The sequence below is a fragment of the Falco naumanni genome, chromosome 10, assembly GCF_017639655.2.
Source record: "Falco naumanni isolate bFalNau1 chromosome 10, bFalNau1.pat, whole genome shotgun sequence".
Classification (NCBI taxonomy): Eukaryota; Metazoa; Chordata; class Aves; order Falconiformes; family Falconidae; genus Falco; species Falco naumanni.
Genome location: NC_054063.1, coordinates 36586428 through 36608788, shown reverse-complemented (window position 1 = coordinate 36608788; position 22361 = coordinate 36586428). Strand labels below are relative to the sequence as shown.

Below are 22361 nucleotides of genomic sequence, written 5' to 3'. Positions count from 1 at the left end.
AGCCTCTGTGGAGTTCAGTAGCTCCAGGGTAAGTCGGCTGAAGGGGGTGGGGGAGGTTGGCCTTGCAGTCTGGGGACACCCGGGTGCTTCTGCTGTGCAATTTTTCATGTCCTGCATTGTGTTCTGGGTGGTGTGTTCCTAACGTGGCATTTTCAATCACTTATTGAAAATAAGTGTCTGCCTGTGTTGTTTCTCCAAAAATAGCTCCGTGGTGCTTTTGGGAAGCTGGAGTTAACTAATCCCAAAACACACAGCATGTGGACAGTGTTGTCATTCGTGTGGCACCAGACTCATAAGTTTGAAGGTCCCGTCCTAGAAGGATTTCCAGGGAGATGCTAGAAGGCCCCACGAGCTATTATTGCTCATGCCTGCGGTATCTAATGACGCGAGCTGTGCTAAGATTCCTGCTGTGCTTCGTATGCACACTGTGAGCCTGTGATATTAAAAAAGATGGTGTTTTGGCTTCTCTGCTGGGTGCCAGTCTAGCAGAGCCTGGGCTCCCCAAAAAATGTCAAGGAGGAGCATTAGCTATGGTTCAGGGATGATTAAGTTTCTTGGCCAAGTCTGATTACCCACTTGGGATATTTGTATTTCATTATAACTGACACTGAGACACATGTTTGATTTGGAACAAATTTCAAGCAGGAACAAGTTTCAGCATCTGCATTTCCACGGTGAGCACAGTGAGGGACAGAACAGGTTAGAGCCTGCTTGGCTGAGGGTGGGGAGCTCTCGGCAGGGAGGGGAGGGCAGGACCTGCATCAGGTACAGGGAGAGGGAAGGAGTACCTTGAGGAGCTGATCTTCCTCCCCTTGCAAAAGGGGTGCTCTGAGCTCCCAGTGTCAGGTGTGTGTCTGAGGGAGCCGGGAAGAGCCAGCTCCTCCCCAGAGTGGGAGGCTGTGCCTACCTGGTGATTAACTCCCCGGCGGAGGAGTGCAGCTCATGCTGAGTCCTGAAGGAACCAGCTGGGAGGAGCCCCGGAGCGCAAGAGGGCCAGAAGAGACCTGGAGTCAGACAGGACTAATCCGGGTGGAGAGGCACTTCTTAGCATCAACAGCTCCGGTCATGTTCAACTACCTGGCGGTAGAGGTGAGACCCCAGTTCCACCGTAGCTATGGGGGCCAGCAAGGGGTGTCTGGGCCACTGAAGAGCCGCCTGGAGCAGCTGAAGAAGCCGTGGTGGAGGGAGCCCACCCCACTGGTGCTCCAGCACAGCGAAACAGCCAGGCTTGCCATAGACGCCTTCCTTGAGCAGGGGGAACGCGGCTACCTGAGTGCCATCGCTGAGGAACGGGAGCTGCCTTTTCTTTCCACCCTGGACATGGAATATATGAGCCATCAGAGAAACCAAAGCTTTCCAGATCCCAGCTCAACGAAAGACAAAGAGGCTGACCCTGGCAGCGCGGACACTGGGGACGGGTCCTCCCTCAGCTCTGAACTAACATCTGGCACCTACTTTCCGCTCATGTCTGATGTGCACCCTCCAGAGCTGGAGCTGGGGTGGCCAGGGGCACCACTGCTCACAGTGTCTGGCCAGACTCAAGCCACTGTGATTTTCCAAAGAAACAAAGCTAACAGCATTAAGGATTTGCTCCGTTCTCTGATCAGCCGGGCACGGACGGTATGTATAGAGCTGTGTCCCTTTAGTGGGGTCTTGTGCCGCAGCACCCAAGTGCTGGCGGCCGGTCCCACAGCTGTACTCCACATGCTCCAGGTTGTTGCTGCTCTCTAGATGTCTGGCATGATGCGATTGCTTTTTCTGTACCAGACCTGTAACTGTCACTGCTCCTTTCTTTTCCTGTAATTTCTTTCCGCCTGGGATTTCAGGTAGACAGGCAGTGCCCTGGGAGGCACCCTGGGTCTGTGTTTGCGGGAACGCTGAGCACGGGACGAAGCCCGGAGCGAGCGAGTGGCAGAGAGTGCAGCATTAACGCTCAGCGGTGCTCAGCGCCTGAGCGCCAGCCAGCCCTTCTGCCCCCGCCAGCCAGCCTGCTCCTCCAGGGCTTGTCTCGGCCCCTGGCCACCACGTTAAGCAGGACAAGAGGATACCACTGGTGAGGTGCTGTGGGAGAACATAGGACCCGAGTAAACTTGTGGGACTGAAAATCCCTGCCTGTGGTTTGAAGTAGGTTAGCATACATCATCCCATCTGCTAGACCTGGCGTCTGCGCCTCTCTGAAGATGAGTAAGATCAGCCCGTTCTGCCCCATCGCACAGTTTCTGCCGGGTAGAGGTTGCTAACCCTCGGACGTAATAAAAACTGGACAACCACAATGGATTTACTCATTATGCTCCTTCTTATTCCTTTTTGCTTTGATGCTATACTGGGTACTAAAGCAGCAGCTTGGACAACTGTTTCTCAGGTGCGTTTTCAGCTTTTATTGTCTTTGTCCTTTTTATTGTTCTTTGCATCTGTTCCATGTTTGTTTTCTTTTGTAGCATTTCATTTCAATAGTGTGACGATACTGAGTAAACTTCTAGTGCAAAGTCCACTTTTAGCCAGTGAACTTCTAGGCGATTTCTCTTATCATTCCAGTAGGGTTTTTTATTTATTTTTAAAGTCACTCCTTTTATTCATTACTGCCTAGTGCGGAAAGCAGAAGATAAAGAATTGTTAAGCCCAGACTTCAGCTGTGTCAAGAGCACAAGCTGTTTCCAGGTGGACTGAGCCAAAGTGTTATCTTCTGTCCCCATCTGCAGTGCTGAGCAAAGTTACATTGGCCTCAGCAGATGAAACTGCGGTCCTGCAACAGCTCAGCTTGCTGTGAGCATCACAACATCATCGAAGAACCACATATCATTGACATTTGGGTGCGATATGAGGCAAATGGGGATCTTTTACCCTTTTGTCAAAAAGACGACCGTTTTGCCACGTAAGCTGCTGCTCAGTTGTAACCAGCCATTGCCTAATGCCCAAACTTCTACTGCACCTTTGTAGGCAAATAGAAGTTTTGTCCAGGAAGTGACAAAAAGCTTTGTTTGTCCTTGCAGGCAGCTGATTTATGATATCTTAAATGGTCTGAGAAGTCCTGTGACAATTCCTGCATCCTTTTCAGCAATGGGCATTAAGACTTAGTCATGGCAGAATGCACAAAGTAAATGACTAGCAGGAAATGTCCCCTTGGCACTTAGCAGGTGTCCCAAATCTCTGATAATATTATATTATAATCCTTTAAACCACATGAAAAACATCTTGCTGCTTTCTCAGTTCACGGGAGCTTCGCTGTTGCTGCAGGGAGGGTGCCCAGGCAGGCAGTAGGTGCTTTATTGTACTTTAAGTACATTTTGAGTTTTATGCTTTTTTTGCTTGGCCTGAAAAAGCACTGACAGTCTTCAGCCCTTTATGTTCAAGCTGGGGATTTTCACGCAGTGTTTTTGACTGTTGCACGAAACACAAGAATGAGTTTTCAACCATCATATTGGTTTATTACTGGTGTTTTATTGGCTTCTAGGTTAGCAGCTCTGGCCAGGGCTTCCCATGATTCACTGTGTGATTGATGGCAGTTCCAGCTCATTTACAATCCCAGCTGCACACCTTTAACTAGTTACTGAGTCATTTTGCTCATCAAACCATCAAAAAAAGATGCTACCTGTATGTTTTTTAATGACAAAAGAGCAACCAGAGGTAAAAACGTCTTTTGCTCGAAGTACCAGTAGCAACTGTGTGGAGAACCACTTTTTTGCTTTTCAACAGCTGTTTCTGCATTTAAAATATTTTCTCTACTAGACTTTAAGTGCTCATCATATATCCCTCCTTTAGAGTGTTTTCCCTCCTGCATGCTTGCAGCTAACATAGAAGAGGGCCGCAGTGCTGGTGGGATGTGGGAAGGATGATGAGATCTCTGAATGCTTTCCCTGGGTCCTGTAGGCAGGAAGGCGTGTGCCTTGAAATGTTGTTTGCTGTTTTCTCCTGTACAGTCATACAGAACAACATCAGCTGACATATTTTGCAACAGCGTATTTGTACTGACAAATGAGCAAAAAGAGCATTTGCTTTATTGGTACCTTTTGCTTCTGTGGTTTATCTTTCTACTTTGCTGTATTTAACCAGCTGTCTTTGAAGATGTATTTTCAGATTTGAGCTTTTCTCTTTGCAGACATAAGAAGATGCAGCACAGCCACACCTTAGCCCTCATTTGATAATACTATTACTATTTTACTTTTCTTGGATGAGCTCCAATCAATTTTGAACCATGCTGCTTCTTTCACTCTTCTTGTACAACTCTTGACATTGGCTGGGGGGCTGCATTTATGTGCAATGGTAGAAGGGTCCCTGATGGTCCCCAAGAGAAGCATCGTATCGCTTCAAATGGCAACACTTAGGTAATGACCAAAACCACACTGCTATTGGCAAATACCAGTAAAACCAGCTGTGCTGGTTAGAAACCAGACAGATGGCAACCCCAGTGGGGTGCTGGTAAGTGCTGTAATTCCCGAAGTGATGACTGCAGTAATTGCTGAATTGTGAGTTTCCAGAAGTGGATTTAGAAATGTCATGATTTAACCCTACAATGGCAAGGTGTGAATTTTCTAGAGCCTGTGGGGCAGCTGTGTCTGTGCAATGTCCTGACCCCCGAGGCTGTGCCATGGGCTCGGGGGCCGTGATTGCCATGGTGAGGAACAGGGATGCTCTGAGCCTGCCCCAGGCTTGCAGCTCCCACCACTGAGACCGAGGGGCTGGAGGCACTGGGTCTGTCACGCCAGGCTGCCGTAGATGCCTGAGGCTTTTGAATGTGAGACATGAGCTGTCAGGAGCCTGCACTGGAGGTGGGCCTTGGGGTACCTAACTTGGCTGCTTTACAGAGCTGTTGGAAATTATGCTTGAGGCTTCAGCCCTCCCTTTTGTGACGGTATGTTCTTAGGAGGCTTCAAGGGGAAGGCTTCCAGGGCTGTCTTCCCCCAAAACCTCTTGGCTTTGAGGCTGAGCAGCTGTTACAGTAAGAGCTGCCTGCTTTGCTTACCGAGCAGATATGGTGACTGAGTGGCCCTTATGGCTGTCCCGTGGCACCCGTGCTTAGAGTGACCAGCCCCACCGTGGGCACCTGCACCTCTACCACGCAAGGCTGAGGCAGAGCACAACCTCCGCGCCCCCGCCGCAGTGCCCCCCGCCGCAGTGCCCCCCGCCGCAGTGCCCCCCGCCGCAGTGCCCCCCGCCGCAGTGCCCCCCGCCGCAGTGCCCCCCGCCGCAGGCTGCGGTGCGCGTGGGTTGCCAGCCTTCCTGCCCGACATCAGCCGTGGGTGCTTGGCAGCACCACCAGGAGCCAGATCCCCCAGATCCGCCCAGATATGGGGATCCTGGCAGCAAGGAGGCCGTGAGCAGCACTAGTCTGTTCTGCCTCCTGATGCCAAGCAAGTTTCAAAAAGTTTGAAAAACATGAGTCTGACTGTCCCCCAGAGCTCCACCCGGCCTGCGCAAGCGGGCGTCCCTCTGCCTGGGCGCCTGCCGCCGTGCTGGCGCAGGGTGCCCCAGGGCTGCTGGAGGTGCAGGTCTGCGCCCAGCCCAGGGCAGGCAGTGCCGGGGCGACGGGCACATGCCATGCACAGCCCTGTGCTGCCTGCTCAGCCCCGTCGCCCTCAGCCAGCGCTTGGGTCAAGCAGCAGCCCGGGGCTCTGCTAAAGCCCGTGAGCGCTGGCGGAGAACAGCAAGGGCGTGCAGAGCAGTGGGCGCCGGCAGTGCCTGAGAACACGTGGGGGCTGGGGACGCAGGAGCGTCAGTCTCTCTTGACTCCATCACACCGAATTCCCAAGCCAAGCTTAAATTGTCCTCAGGGCCAAGCCTGCCTAAGCATGGGATGAGCTGGAATGTCGTGAGGCCAGTGTGGCCAAGAGGGACTTGCCCGAGGCCTTACGCAAGGTTTGGGCTATAGTGTTTTCTTGGTGCTTCATCATTAGAGGACGGGTGGCCCATCAGAGTCATTTGGCTAAATTTCCTTTGGTCTTTGGCTGAAGGCCAGTGTGGAGATGGTAAAGTCCTGCTTTTTTGTGGGGGTCTCAGCGGTGCCTAATGCCGATACCCACAAAGCAACATTGGTTTGGGAAGTTGAAGGTGCTTCTGACCGTTTCAGAGCTCTTCCAGTGCTGACTGCTGCCCGAGCCGGATAGGCACATCTCGGGAGGGGAGAGGCGTCTGCCAGAGCTGCCTTCTGGGAAGACAGCATTGATGAGGGCTACAAAAGAGGTGGCCTTCGGAGTCAGGCTCCGAAGCCTGTATCTCCCAGGACCAGGGTGAGAGGGTAGAGATGTGGGTTTGGCCTCGGGGCAGTAGGAATGTTTTTTAGCCCTTGGTGACAGCTGCCTTGTGTCTCATGTGGACGTCTGGGACTAAACCAGCCTCCAGGAAGGTTCTTCCCCAAACCCTGCTGGTGGGCTGGGCCTGGGGTCCTCTGCAAGATGTGGAGGACCAATGACACTGTGTAAGGCATCATTGCGGAGATGGTCTTGGGGGACAAATCAAGTGGAACCAAGAAATCTTCTCCACCTGCAAAAGGGATAAATGCCCAAGGGAGCAGGAAGCAACCTGTGCTGGCCCTGCTGCCCTCCTGTGCCGCGGCTGCGGTGCAGAGGGTCTCCCATGGGGTGCGCAGGCACCGGGCACCGACAGGAGCCAGCTTGCAGGCGAATGGCTGGGAGCGGAGCTAATGGGGCCCCGTTCTGCCCCTGCAGCTGCCTCTTCACTCAGCACCTCAGCCAGGGGTATGAGCCTGGAAACAGGCAGTTTATTAAAGAAACAGCAGAAGAGCCACTGGGCAGCAGGCAGTCTGGGGCCAGCGTGCCAGGCCGGAGCAGAGATGCAAGCCTGTCCCTGCATCCAAGGACGGTGATACTTGGAGCTCCTCTATTCTTTTCTGAAGCAATTCCAGGTCAGACCCGTGAATGTGATTCAGCCTGTTCCTATTTAAAGCTTGAGCCACGGTGCACATCAACCTCACTGCTGTCCTCTGCCCTTAGCTCTTTGTTTGAAGGGAAGCAGCTGGGCAGACTGCGTGGTCTGCGCTGTACAGTGATGTGCACCGTGGAGAACTGTGTTCTGGCCATGCTCTACCACAGGCAGACCAGGTGTTTAAAAACGGGATTCCTATCTCATCACAGGGTGTATGATGAGAAGCAAAAGAAACTGTCACGCATTTTGAGTGCAAGATGTAGCGCAAGGCATGAACGTGGATAAAGTAGGCCATTGGAGCTTCACTCCAGCTCACTGCTTTTTGGGCCATCTTTATTTGGGCATCCTCTACTAGACGCAGAAACTGAAAATTGGAGTAGTGTACAGAACCTTACAAGTACCAAACAGTTACCTTATTATATACACGCTTGCCTGATAAGATGTAGTAAAGACTGACACTGAAGTGTTTGGTCAGTAGCTCCATTACTTATGCAGCTTTTGCAGCGAAGCTGGCCTGTTGGTAAACCCTTCACTGCTTTACCTTTTCAGTCCCCCATGTGTTCGGATCCTCCGTGAGTTCTCCGTGCTAACTGTGAGTGGCTCAGGGTCTGAGTCACCAGGTTGCTCCGCAAGCACCCTTGAGGGAAGCGCGTCCGCCCTGACTCGTCACCCAGCTGGGCTGGTGCTCTCCTGCCTGCTCCTGCCTGCTCCAAGGTGTTCCCCCAACTTCTGTCACGAAGGGTGATGGCAGCAGATGGATCCCAGTGGTCTCTGCCAGCCCCAAATAATGGGCGCCTTGGTGTCTGCTGGCAGCCTCCCTCTGTGAGGGCAGTGGCACAGCTTCTCCAGTCACAGCTTCATCTATTTATGGCTGATTTCCCCGCATCTGTTGTTCTCATTGCAGGTCATGCTGTACCTTGAATTTTCTAGTTCTGGGTCAACTCACTTGTAGTAGGTATTGGTCATGACATATCTTCCATTTTCTGTATTTTCCTTCCAGTTTTTGAAGAATTCGTTTAGCCAAGAGGGTCTTCTGCCTCCCATCCCATCGCCACAGCGGGGAGGGTTGCCATGGCCGCCTTCAATCTCATTCTTTAAAGAACTGGCAATCTCTTTAAAATTCTTTTCCTTTTAAAAACCCCTCCCTTGCAGACCTTGCCTTGCAAGTCTTCAGTTTGAGGCAGATTTTCTTGAAAAAAAGATACTTTTTTCCCTGATAATGTTAGTGTTATTCCTTCTTCCTACTCTCAGTTTTCATTCCTGTCACTTGCATCCCAGGCTGCATCCGCAGGAGTGCTGCCCGCAGGGAAAGGGAAGGGATCCTTCCTGTACGCGTTGTTCTGCCGTTTTGCCTAGTCACCCCTGGGATGTGATCTTGGAACAAGGACATGTACATACTTGATCAGGATACCTTCTCCCTTAGCTGGCAGTCTGTCCTTCCTGAAAAAAATGATACTTCTTTGTATTAACCTGCTAGTCATCTGCAGAGTCACTCATACTGATGGAATAATGATTTTGGTCGGTCTCAGCTCTTCTGTTTATGTGCTGTGTTTCTGGTGTATTTGCTTAAGGCAACACATACTTGTTGCAGCAGTGGTACTTGGAGCCTGGGCAGGTGCATTGCCCTCTCAGCTATTTGGTTGTACGAGTGGCAGCTGAGATGGGAGGCTGCTGGATGGGGAATATCTTCGTAGTTATTAACACTAGTGTTACCTGCCATGGTGGGGGAAAGGCTGTTAAACACAAAGGTGTAGAAGCAATCTCCACTCATGTGGCCACAGACACTCAGTAACACAGATCTGAACACTTAACTCATAGCTGAAAGCACAATTCGCTTGGGCATGAGATTTCAACAGTCTCTTATTCCCCCCTCCCCCTCCCTTTTCTCCTGACTAGGTGATAGCGATTGTGATGGACCTGTTTACAGACATGGAAATATTGTGTGACCTGCTGGAGGCCTCGAGCAGACGGCACGTCCCCGTTTACCTGATCCTGGATGAAGAGTACTTGAAGCATTTTGTGGAAATGTGCAACAAAATGGCTCTTACTCAGGACAATTTCCCAGTAAGTTTTCAGTCACACGCTGGATATGATAAATGGGTCTTGGAATCGATAAAAAATGTGTACCCTTTGTTCTGTTCCCTCTGCCTGGTCCCTAGGACCTACCCCTTCTCCCAGTGTCCCAGGCTAAGAAACTGTGGCTGTTTGGTTTAGGAAATCGAGATCTGTCTGGAAGCGCAGAGGAAGGAGTGGAGAAGACTCCTAGTCCCGTATCTTCATGTTTTGTGGTCCTCATGTCAGTTTTACACACAAGAAGCGTGGCCTCAAGGCCAGTAAGATGCAGTGCATTACTGAGCGCTTTGCTGGTCTGGTGCAGGCAGAAACCAGAAAACTTAAGTTCGTGTGGACCTGTATCGTCCCCTCTCCTTGTCCCTTCTCAGCCCCTGCTCTGGGACATAGGACTGCAAGACCCGAACTGCTCATTGTTCAGGTCCCTGAGCTCAGGTTAGGTTCTGGCCGGAGCCGCTGCAGTGCAATAGCTGGGTGGGGAAGGGGAGCGGTGATTCCCCTCCGATGTCCTGGTGAAAAACCTGCCGCGTCCTCCCCTGCTGCGCTGCCTTGGTGCAAACCAGGTGTCGGAAGCCTGAGGGTAAGATCTCCTGTTAGCCCTTGCGACTGGGTTGTGGGTTCATGAGGGGGTTGTGAAGAGCCCAGTTCCCCACTTGGTGGGGTGCTCATCAGCACTGGTGTGTGGTGCTCACAGCAGGTGAACAAAAACTAACATGTCACTGTGACAAGCTCTCTTGGGAACGTGCAGACTCAGAAACACACCCCGGTACCTTGCCGCTGCCCATGCAGCCTTTGTGGGTACTGCCTGTCAGTGGGAGTTGGGGGTTTGTTGTCATTTGTTAGTCCTGCAAGGCCAGCAGTCTGTGCTCCTTCACTGGGTGCACAGGATTCCCTGGAGGACTGATTCTCTTCCAGCCACCGATTTCATAGATTTCCCCTTTATCTTAGCGGCAAATGCTTGGAAATTACCCAGTTACCTCAAAACCATTCTTAACTAAAAAACAGGCTAGAGAAGAGAACACAACACACACACACACAGAGAAAAAAAAGTTTTACAGCGTTCAGAAAAGATGCAGTTAAAAATGTCTCCATTTCCCCTCATTTTTAACCTCTCTACACAAAGATAATTTAGAGAGGCATCCTTCCTCCCTCGTGTTGCTGTTGCTCTGCCCTTTCTCGCTTCTCACAAGCCAGACCCATTTTATCCTGCCTCTTGAGATGGCAACTGGTAGGGAAAACTGCTTCACGCTGCTGCGTGTTTGCTTTCATGAAGAACTGCATCACTGAAGTCACCTGGTGGCTCCAGATTAATGCCACCTCCCCAAAATTTATTTCATTTGCTTCTTATCCAAGAGCCTGGCTATTGTTTTTAATTAAAATTAGAATGAGTTTGCGTCCATGGAGATGTCTATGTCTCTTTGTTAGACCTGATGTCATGTCTTGTGCTTGAATGGCTAATTAACACTTTGCCTCCGCCATTCAGTGACTCATCGGCAGGTCTCACTGTGAAGTGCCTCTTAAACTGATGCCTCTCGACCAGCACATTAACGTATGTGCTTGATATTCACATCTAAGTGGAATGACTGTACATGTCTTATTCCTGGCCCTGAGTTGTGACAGGATGTTATGGTAAATCTCCATTTGGAATAATTGGTGACAATTTGGGGCTTAGTGGGGAATTTGGGGCAATTGCCCCTCCAGCATCTTGCTCCTAAGAACATTGCGTGAGCCTGCTGGCGTCAAATCCTGGTGCTGAACTTCAGCAAACCCCGCTGCGGGGGTGGGGCGTTGGCAGCGGTCGCAGCAGAAGGCTTCGCTGTCAGGTATTTCCAAGTGGCCATCTGCTGAACTTAAATCTGCTGCCTAAATCGAGTGAGACCAGTACACAGTAGTCCGGCTTTTCTGCAAGGCTGCAGGATTCTCATCTTGTTTGGGCAATTCAGGGACTGGATTGCCAAGAGGAAGAAGAGGATGGAAGAAATGAGCCACATACCAGAAAGTCGCCCGGCCTCAGAAAGGACGAACGCAGTGATGCAATTCTGTGGCAACAAATCTGTGGGATACCCCTTACCTGAAGTGTGTTTGACTTCCCTGGAGGGGGAGGTGAAGCTCCTCCCTGTGAGAACTAGTTTTACTGAAACCTCAGCACCGGAAGGAAAGAATCCCTGCACTGACTGGCAACAGGATTTGATGAACGCCTCCCCAGGCGTCCAGGGTATCTTGCTCTGTATCAGCAAATTGTGGTGGCATTTCAGGAGAATCATAGGTTAGTGCAGGTTGGCAGGGACGGACCGCAGGCAGTCTCATCCAACCTCCTGCTCAAAGCAGTGTCACCTGTGAGGTCAGAGGTAGTTGCTCAGGGCCCTGCCTGGTCTAGTCTTGAAAATCTCCAAGCACGGAGATGTCACAGCATCTTGTTCCAATGCATAACTGTCCTTACAGGGAAAGTTTCTCCCTTATCCTAAGGGACAGATGAAGACACATCCTGGGACACAGAAGGCAACAAGTGAGATCTGCAGTGCAAGGATTGTGAACCTTCAGCTCTGTCCCTGCTAGAAGTTTCCGTGAACTCAAGCCTGGACAAGTACTTGGAGAAGAGGTCCAGGTGGGCTTCCCGCTAAGACAGACTGTAAGAGGCTCAGGAAATGCCCTGAGCAGAGAACAGGCAGCAGCAGCAGCGGGGGCAGCACCAGAGGCGATCACCTTCATCCTGCTCTTCCCCCGCTGCCGTCTGTGAGCGAGGGACAGCGGGTCGGCGGGACCCGATCTGGAGGAGACCTGCTGCTGTGCTGAAGCCCTGAAGGCAATGGTGCCCCTTGCACGGGTGGGGGGGCAATGGTGCCCCTTGCACGGGTGGGGGGGCTCCCTCAGCACGACGTGAGAGCCCAGCTCCCCCACCCTGCCACGCTGAGCTCCGCAGATGTTTCTGGAAGCCGCCTCCTGCCCGCGGGGCCGGAAGAGGAAAGCTGCCGGGAATGGAGCCTCCTGCCGCGGGGCGGCTGCCTCTGGCTCCTCAGGCCGAGGCACAACTTGGGTGCCGTGAGCCCCGCACGACGCCGGACCTGGGGCGAGCGTCGCTGGCTGCGTGCTCACCCGCCTGGGAGGCCAGTGGGAGAAGGGGGGGCAGCGGTGCCCTGGAGCAGCCCTGGGGGCGGCAGGGGCGGGGGTCTGCACCTTGCGGAGCTGCAGGCAAACCACCACTGTTCATGCTTGTCTTTTGTCTGCAGCACTGGCCATCACCCACCGCGCTGCGTGGTGCAGGGAAGCTGCCGCCCCCACCAGCAGCGCCCACTGCCCGCAGGTGGCCAGACAGCCTCGGCGGCCCGTGCAGCCCTACCGGTGGCCACGGCTCTTCGTCCTTTACGGGGCTGATGCTAGGCAGGGGCGAGCTGCCCACCAAGGGACCTGTCGGGCCAAACACCGGCGGTGGCGGTTTGTGTCGCGCTTGGGGTGCCAGCGCCGCTGGTGACGGGAGCTGGCCCGGAGGGGCACCAGGGGTGGCAGCCCAGCGCAGGGGCTGCCTCAGGGGTGGTGATTTACACGTGAGATGTTTTGTTTGGCACTGCCATATAGGTCAGGCCAGTAACTGTCTCCAGTGGCTGTTCTCTTCTGCCTGCCCCAGCTGAGATGCAAATAACTGTTATTATGGGCAAACCCCTCAGATTACGAAAAAGGCTCCTGCTGGCTACCGAAAGCCTTCTTTCCCTTTTTGTACTGGGGAGTCAGTTTTACAAGCTGAAGTTGTATCAGACCAGCTTTTTGCCATCTTTAAAACAGATGAGGATCAGCTCTGTTTCACCTGAGTATAGCAGATGAAAATTTTAATGAAATTTTTAAGTATACTGATAAAAGGCAATTCTTAAAATGTAGGCATACCTTTCTGTAAATCTTTTTTACTGAACGATATTTTAGTTTTAAGAAGCCTGTCACTGCATAAAAGCAGAACAGCGCACTCCATTGATTAGAAACTGGCTAGTTGTTACGGGTCAAAATCTCCTTTAAATGCAGACCCATAAGGTAGTACAGTTAGTTGAATATTATCAATGATCTGGAAGAAATTGTGTAGTCTTACATGCTTCAGAAATGATCTGTAGGCTCATAGGATTCTCCAGATTTTTTTCAAACCGATATTTGTACCTAAGTGCAACTTTTTAATATTTGTTGGCGGTTTTATCTCATAACAGCAGAGAGTGTGACAAAATATTTGGTATGTAGAAGCCAAGAAATACTTGATGCCTTGCTGCGTTCTACCCCTGGGAGCAGAGCTCTGCTCGAGGGAGTCCATCAGTGGTGCATAAGGGAACATTTCAGTTTAGTTCAGTACGCGTGCCCTTGCCAACCCTGCTCTCTTTGGTTTCAGAACATGCGCATAAGATGTCTGAGCGGGGACACATACTACAGCAAAGCAGGCAAGAAATTTGCAGGCCAGGTTCTGCAGAAGTTTATCCTGATTGACTGTGACCAAGTTCTTGCTGGTACATACAGGTAAGAAAAAGTAGCAACTACTGTGACAAAGACTGGTGACGCTGAGAAAATACTTATTACCGAAATACTGAATAATGTAGCTCATTATTTTTTTTCTCCACAATAATGATACACTGTTTTTCCTCTTCATTTCCCCTTATAAATGTCAGGTTTCCTTTTGGTGCTTTATGTTCTCCTGCTCCCCCCTTTTGCTCTTACCTTGTTTAGCTTTCAGATAGCATTAACTGCTCATCTGCCAGCGTTGATGCTTCCTGGACACATCTGTCTGTGAGTACCGCTTCATTCCTTAAAAATGTAAAAAATGTTGGACCAGGTCAGGTGCTGCTCCACCTGGCCGAGGTTCCGGCTCCCGCTGATGCTGTGTAGGGTGAGCCACCCCAGCTGCTCCCCGTGGGCTCCTTCCCTCCACCGCATGCGCCGCTGTTGCGTACATCCCCCTTACTCCCTTCAGCATCTGTTCGGTACTGATTGCCCCTGAATTAGCCCGAATTCATTGTCTGTTCTAAACCAATTTCCTACTAATTTCATGAACCGCCCCTGGTTCTAGTGCTGCAGGCTGGTGCAACAGCTGCCCTGCGTCCAGCTAGGGTATTGCTTTCCCGATGTTCTAAGCCTCCACCTCAGCCACCCTCCCTGCCCTTTTCTTATCTAAAGCAAAGACCTCAGCCTCTTCAGTCTCCCATCATATGGCAGCTCCTGCGTCTCTGGGTCATTTTGTCTTTCCCTGCACCCTCTCTGACCTCACAGTGCCTTCGTGAGATGCCAGGACTGGAGCCGCATGCGGCCCCGAGAAGCGGCTGCACCAGCATGTTACAGGGGGTCCAACCGCCGCTCTCTGCGCTGTTTTTGCCTGGTGCTGGTGGTGGCCAGCATTCATTGCATTGTTTAGCTGCCATTGCGTGCTGAGCTGATGATTTCAGAGAACTGCTGACTATGATTCCGAGCTTCTTCCTGAGCTGTTCCAGGTTTAGTGTCACACAGGCCTGACACAGAACATTTTTCCCTCTGGGTGCACCACATTTTCCTGCCCTGAAGTTCATCTGCCACATATTTGTCCACTTGCTCAGTTCTGTAAGGTCCTTCTGGATTTCCTCTTTTTTTCGGCGAAGTATTCAGTCACCAGTGGGGATTTCACTGCACCCCCTCCATGCCTGGGTCACCGATGGGATGAGAAACAGTCTCTGGGGCCTCATGCTGACTCTACCCATGCGGAAAAATTACAGTCAAGCCCTGATTTGCATTCTGTGCTTTCACCAGCTCTCGGTCCATAACAAGACCTTTCCTCCATGTCCGTGGCAAGTTAAGTTTGTTAAAAGGCTTTGGTGTAGCACCCTGTCAAAGGCTGTTTGAAACCCCCAAAAAGGGTATGTGCCCGGTTCCCTCACCTGTGTGCTCGCTGGCTCCCTGACCAAACGCCAGCGGGTCTGTGGGGCAGGGCTTGCCTTCATAGTAGCCCTGCCGGCTTTTTTCCAAGAGGCTGTGCTCCTCCATGCTGTCAGTAATCTTGTTCTTCATGGCACACTCTGCCATGTCCCAGGGTGGAGGTCAGCTCCAGTGCTATGTGGGCCTCAAGATCATGGCCAGAGCCCTCTCTGTAGACGGAACCATGCTGGGAACCTCCCAGTCCTCAGCAAAGGAGTCTAGAGTGGCCCTGGTACACGGGAGTGAAGCACGTCTCAGTGTCACCAGCATTAGCCATGGATGCAAAAAATTCAGCAAGGTTCTCTGCTATGCTCTTGCCATCATCGAATGCCCCTTTTGACCTAGAGATCTCAAATGGACCCACCAATTCCTGAACTGCCAGTACAGCAGTTCTGAGCAACCTACAAGGTGTAGTCATCTTGGGGGTTTTTGGACTGCTCCTTTTCAGCTCTTTTTCATTAACTGCTGCATTCTTACATAGTTACCTTTCTTAAAATGGAATATCCAGGTGCTGCATTTATTTAGATTGCTCTTTCCCACCACAGAGTTAAAATTGTGTTGTAAGCTTTATTGCAATTGGGCTCTTCCCTTCTAACTCGGGAACAGTCTTATGCATCATTCCAGACCACATCCTGAATAGCATCTTTTCTTGTGGGTCTAACAATTTAGGCTAGTTAATTCTGGCAAGTAATCATTTATTGCTTCCACAAAGTTTTTCTCCACAGCTCATCTCAGTGAAGCATTAACCTAGTACGTATATGAGTGGATGAAATCTCCCGCTGTTACTACCGTTCCTAATTTTGCAGCCTCTGTAACCTCAGTCAACATTGTCTGATCACTGTCACTGTTCTGATCGGAGGGTCACGAGTACTATTGTTGCGCTATGTTTTTATTATTAGATTCTGAGTTTTTCACCTACAGATCTTCCCCACAGTATTTTCATGCTGTTGCACATCATATTGTCTTTCACAAACAGTGTAACCCCCCAGGACAGACTGTTCCGATGTTTCTGTGAATTTTGTGCCCTGGCAATACTTTATTCTCCTTCCACCAGCTCTGCTTGAACACTGTTCTCCCTATCCCTTTTTGTCCCTTTTCCACCTCCCAGCCAGCCCATGCTGGACCCTCAATTTACTGGTGTCCTCATCAGTGCTGTCACTCTGAGCTGCACCTTGTCTTCTGCTTCCGAATCTCCCAGTGTGGAGGTCTCACCTTAGCAAATTCTGGCAGTGAAAAATGAAGTACCTGGTTGAAACTGGTTATGTAGGATCTCTGTCTAAACACTCGGAGAGCAGTGTCTGGTGGCATTTTGACCATCCTGAGACACATATCTAAAAGCAATGGAGTGAGTCACTGCCTGGAAACATCTGTCCGTCTCCACTGACGGCAGGCGTGGGGATGAGTTAACCGGCACCACTCGGTTTTGAGTGGCTAAAACTTGAGTGTGTGTCTGCTGGATTGAACACCACAGCTGGGGGAACATCTTATTCCCCTGTGGCCCAGAGTCAGGGTATTGCTTAAAATGCAGATTCGGGTCAGTTCCTCCGTCTGCTGTGCTGGGGCAGGGGTCTGGGTCTGCAGTGTGCTCTCTTCCTATAGAGCTGAAACTTCTTGAGTTCTGGAAGATCATTACTCAGTTGAACAGGGCCTTATATCTGATTCTCTGCTGTCGTAGTAAGTACATGATGTTCTGGACTAAAAGAAACAGTCTCTCATTGTGGAATTTGTTCAAAGCGGTCAGAAGCACTTCCACAGGTGAAAATCAGGGAATCTGCTATGGGGCATGCTGCAGCCTGGTCCTGTACCAGTACAGCAGATACAGGTCCCAGTCTGCTGTTGGCCTTTTTGACTAGTGAAGCATGGAAGCGGTCAGTTTTTTGAACTGCCCATGGGAGCCCTGACCTCTTTCCTAGATGTTGATATCCGAGGACTCATCAATATACAGACACAGTCAGGGAGTTTGCAACAGTTTGCATTTATTGACATTGAATTTTCTCTGTTGTTTTGTCACTTATTCACCCCACACCGTAAGATGGTCTTGCAGCTTCTGATTATCCAGGTTTTTTCTGACCACCCACAGCAATTTTGCCATGAGCTCTGACATGGATTGTTTCTACCATTTCTCAGGACTTTCTGAATATGTTGAACAGCAGTGATCCTAGCACAAAACCTGTGGGATTTCAGTGGGTAAATGAAAATAATGGCTAGCATTTGTATCCTATCTTTAATAAGCTGTTACTCCTCAGGAGAACAGTCCTTTGTACTCCATTTTTCTGAGAGTCCCTGCTGAATGACCATGTCAAAATCTCTTTGAAAATTCAAGTATCCAGCACCAAGCAGATCAGACGCATCTGTCTGCTGGCTGCCTCCTTCAAAGAAGCGCAAGAGGCTTTTGAGGCATGGCTTCCTTCCACAAAAATATGCTGAGTCTTCAGCATTATGATTATAGTTATTTATGCATCTAATCATTTTACTCTCTATTTGCTTCTACCAGTTTGTTCAGTATGGAAATAAGACTGGCTGGTTTGCAGTTTTCCAGGAGCTCTTAAAAAGGTTTACATTTACTACTTTCCATTCCTCTGCTACTGTGTTCTATTTTAAATGATAGGTTATTCACTGGTTAATAATTGGAAAACTGCTGACTTCCAGTTTTTGAAGGCTGTTTACTTTAATATTTTCCTTTAACTTTGCCTTTTAACTATGGTGACATTTTGGATGTTTTAAATGTCTTTCTTTTGATAGGTACATTTTCTCTGAGACTCTAATATAGCATCTTTAAACAAGCTCCATGCTGCCTCAAGCATTTAACCTTTTTGGTTACTCTTCTAAATTTCTTTTTAATAGCATTCCTCACTTTCTCTTTTAAGTTAAGTATTACTGTTGTGGATTATTTTGGTCCTGAAAGAATATTTCATATGGGTACCTCATGGTTATTTTTTTGCTGAGTGGCCTTGCCAAAGAAACCTTCTGAACTGGTAATGCTATTTCTCTTTTTGTTGGTTTTCTGGTTAGTTTCTCCAAAAAGCAGTCATTTATAGTGTCTAAAATGCAGTTTCTGCAACTCTGCTAGTAATGAGCCCATTCAACATGGCTATAACTGAATCTCCCTCTATTCCTCTGCTTTCTCTGCCACCTTAGCCTCTCAGCACTTCCTTAGCGTGCCATATTTCCCACCAGCACTCTGCTCAGAAAGTTCACAGTATAGCCCTAATACTATGCTTTTCCTATTTGAGAGTGGAATTTTAATCCATCAGGAATATTTTTCATTTGTTGATGTATCGTTTACCTTACTTGTATTTTTTGTAACATATTGTGCCACTGCACCAGTAACATATCCTCTGTTTGTCCTTTCTGTGTAATTTTTACCCCTGCAGTTATACTGTTCCTTGATTTTCTTGCACACAATAGGTTTCTGAGATGCCTTTTGTGTCAGTCATCATTTCAGCTCAGGTATTTCACAACATCTATCTGGTTTTTTAGCTCATAAAATTTATGTATGCATGTAAACATTTGTATCTGATCTGGTTGACCACCATCCACTTTTCTAAATGCAGTTTTGTTTGTTCAGATTTTCTTCATTGGTTCTAATCTTTTACCTAAGTGTCATTAATTTCCATCCTGTCCTTACATCAGAATACCATTTTCTTGCTTTTATTGCTAAGGTAAAGTGGTCAATCTCAAACTGTGTGGCCTTCTACACATCACAGCTTTGCTCCAGATTCTGATTTAAAGCCTCCCTATATCTTCTACATTATATTGTGTACAGCAGTCAGGTTTCACGTAGGTTAAGATGGAACCCAGCTTTCTTTGTAGAGTCACTATGTTCCTACGGTTTTCCACGTCCCTATGATTCTACCAGCCTTTCCCTAACAGAATTTCCATAACCATGTCCTGAAATGCTCTTTGACTTCTCTGTCCTATTTTATACCTGGGAGGACACACGGACATCGACTAGTGGCTTCTCTGTAGTGCTCCATAACTTAGATTCAAATGCCTCTGCTATCCTTCATCCCAGCGAGCAACTCCCTCTTCATTCTTTGCTGTCATCCTCCCTGAGCATTGAATCATGGAGGACTACATCTGTGTGCTGTCTGTCTCCTGTGGACATCCACACAGTTTAGTACCTTCCATACAGCTTGGTTTGTACAGCCTGGGAACGGTGACCACGCGGAGTTACCGGACTCAACATCTCCAGTTCCTCAGAGGATTCAAGCTGAGTGAAAGGATTTTGCATGTCTTGCAGGCCACAATGGGGTTCACACCCCCCCAGGATATTTGCTTTTTTCCCCCAATACTGTGACACTATGGATGTATGTTTTCCTTAAGACATACTCTAGCCCTCAGAGCTGCTGCCTACTCATTCTCCAGCCTGTATTTGTGACCTGGTTGTGACTGCTTGGAATGTATTTTCTTTGAATATTTTCCTGTTGATCTGCACCCATTTTTTCCAGAACCTTTTTCAAACTCATAACTGTTCAGTCCCTCTCCATTGGACATGACTTGGGAATTTAATGCGTGCAGAGCCTTCCATTACTTACGCTGCTCATGAAGCTATTGGATAGCACCAGAGCCAAGATTCTAGGTCCCTCTGAAGTCTCAATGCATCCTTCCATGCTGACAGTGAATCCAGATGCCTTGTCTCTCTTCATCCTCTCTTCCAGAAGGGTATTTTCCTACTCTGTCTTGATTATTCAGGTATTCAGTGTCTTTTAATTCTTCAGCTGTAAGAAAAGACTCTTTTTTTCCTCACATGCATGCTCAAATGATGCCTGAAATCCATTTTTAGTCTCTAGCTACGTCTCTAGCCATCAGATTCTTTCTTCTACGAGCCTTAAATGCGGTATTACATGTGTGCAGCAAAGGTAGTGTACCTACTGGCATTTTCATATGGAACCCCATATGTTGATACTGTTGTTCTTTATGCTGACATTTTCCTTTATAGTTCTGTAAAAACCCTTCTTATTTTCCAAAATACTCTGGGCAAGCTGAACTCACATATTGCTGCCTATTGGTATGAATCAGGCATGGTTTGGGAGTTTTCTGAATGTTCAGCTCACTGCTCTTACCTGAAACAACTGTAGCAAATTGGTTTAGACCCCTCAACTCGTATGTGTTTATTGATTTAACTATTTCCCTGTAGCTTCCATCTTTAACAGTAAATTTCCTCTAAATGAAGACTAGGAGAAAACAGGATTCATTGAGATATCTAGAAAAAGCAATAATCTGAAATCCTAATTATAATAATATATAGTTATTTAATATTATTCTAGGCACCAGAATAAATAGTATGTTTCTTTGGGCACTTATTTAACGTAACAGAGTGACGGATTTGAAGACATTTACCGGTGCAGCAGGTGAGAGGAGCCTAAGGGCAGGTGGGGCTAGAGCTAAACAGGATCTCGAATAGGAAGCCTCGAGTAACCTTTTGCCAGGTTAGAGAAAAGAGTGCATTTCTAAATGCACTAGAGAAAAGAGGCAGCATTGTCAGCCTGGAAGGGAGTTATGTGGCTGTTCTGGTTGCCTTAGAGGAAATTAAATTTTGCAGCTCAGAATGGAAGATGGTCAAAGTATGACCATTTTAGGGTTGCTCTTCTGTAATTATCTAATGAGCATATTCATCTCTACAAGTAATCTCAGACTTGCATACTTCAGAGAAAGTTTTTAATGACATAAATTGAGTAGCAATACACCACTCAGATGTTAAAATCAATGCTAGGTATCTTGGCACTCTGTGAACTGAAGTTACATGTGGGTTTTTTTCTTTTGTTCTTTTTTTTCAGTTTCACCTGGCTTTGCAGCCAAGTCCACACCAGCCTGGTGACCCACTTCCGTGGTCAAATTGTTGCAGAATTTGACAAGGAATTCCGGTACTTGTACGCAGAGTCCAGAGCAGTGACTAGTTTCTGTGTACCAGATCCTGGAACATGCCCCTCTTCTCAGAATACCTCGAACATTGCCAGCTTCCTTTTAAAACCCCCACAGGTGAATGATGCTGAAACCTTGAGCCCCTCCAGCAGCCTTTCCAATGTAAGCATCAGAAGCATAAAAGTGTCTCCCTTTCTGAAAAACTCCAGCTGCAATGTACACCAGGAAAATCAAGATGCAAACTCTGATTCTGGTAATAAGAAGGGGAAGGAAGACACAGCTCTGAAGCCCACCTGCCCGAAGCAGCAAGGAGAACCGCCAGACGCACCAAACAATCCTCCAAATAAACCCACCCCAGCCTTGTATCACAAATCAAATCTCGTGACAGCAAGGACATTCTTGCAGCCAGAGCCTTCCCCTGCCTTGAGCTCCAATAAACCCAGTTATCAAGGGGACAACAGCGGCCACTGCTCCCCGCTAAGACAGGAGCAGACGTTGCAGTCCCTGTCGGAGGGTGCCAGCAGCAACGGGACAAGCACGAAGCAGAAAGGGTCTGCTGCTGCCTCCAGGGAACCGACAGCAGAGAACGACACCACTTGTTATGGGATGGAAAAACGACAGAGTCCTGGACAAGGAAAATTGGACCTGCTGTCCCCATACAGCCAGCTAAAACGAGAGAAAAAGCCTGTCGTCCCTTGCTATGACAAGCTCCCTGAGGACATGCTGATGGAAAAGAACAGCGCGTATGGGGCTGAGAAGAGAATGACCCTCGGGCACAGTAAGCTGGATCTGATCACCAAGTACAACAAGTTAAAATCTAAACACGTACACAGTCGGTTCGAACTCTGACCTGGGCCTCGAGGTGTCCTTCGGTCTTACTTTCAAGCCGTTGGTTTTCCCCACTAATCATCGTACCTGGGGCTCGAAATCACAATATGGGTGGCAATTAGTCCTGTTCCTATTAAAAGCTGTCCGTGCTGTTTCTAATATATGCAGATGACTGGTTCAGGTGAGATTAGCAAGCACAGTTCAAATTTTCAGTTACAAGAGTGTGGCGGGAGGCGGGAGATGACAGAAGCATAATCCACACCTGTACCCGTGTGGGGAAGAACCGTTTTGCCCAGGCTTGCTACAGCTTGAAGACCGGCCACCGGGGCTTCAGGGTGCCCCTGGGGCATACCGAGCGCTCGCCCCCCCCGTAGCCACATGCTGCAGGTGAGGTGACCAAAGGTGACACGGGGAGAAATAAAGGTGCTGTTCTGCTGGAAGGAGCTGCGCTGCGTCCCTGCTGGGGGAGTGGGCTGGGCCAGGGCCCCTCTGCACCAGGCTGGCAGCAGGTGGGCGGCACCATGGGGGGGTCACCACAAGGGTGGTGCCTGCACGATGAGGGGCGTCACCGCTTGAGTGCTGCCTGCACGATGGGGGGGTCACTGTGTGGGTGGCACCTGCACAAAGTGGGGGTCACTGCACGGGTGGTGCCTGCACAGCAGGGGGGTCCTGCACGATGGGGGTCACCACGTGGGTGGCACCTGCACAACGCTCCTGCGGGGCACCCGCCGGCACTGACACGGGTCACACCTGGCCACGGGTGGCCCCCAGGCGAGCGGCGTGCTGGGGCGGCACCCGGATGGTGGGGTGAC

At 49.4% G+C, this 22361-nt stretch overlaps 1 protein-coding gene across 1 annotated transcript; it reads left to right on the top strand.

The window, feature by feature from the left end:
• The first annotated feature begins 689 nt into the window (after positions 1-689).
• FAM83C (family with sequence similarity 83 member C) lies at positions 690-21950 on the top strand. Its single transcript, XM_040609531.1, has 4 exons — positions 690-1620; positions 8776-8943; positions 13310-13434; positions 20637-21950. The coding sequence occupies exons 1-4, from the start codon at positions 943-945 to the stop codon at positions 21568-21570; spliced, it is 1905 nt and encodes a 634-aa protein (XP_040465465.1). The 5' UTR covers positions 690-942; the 3' UTR covers positions 21571-21950.
• Positions 21951-22361: the final 411 nt, after the last annotated feature.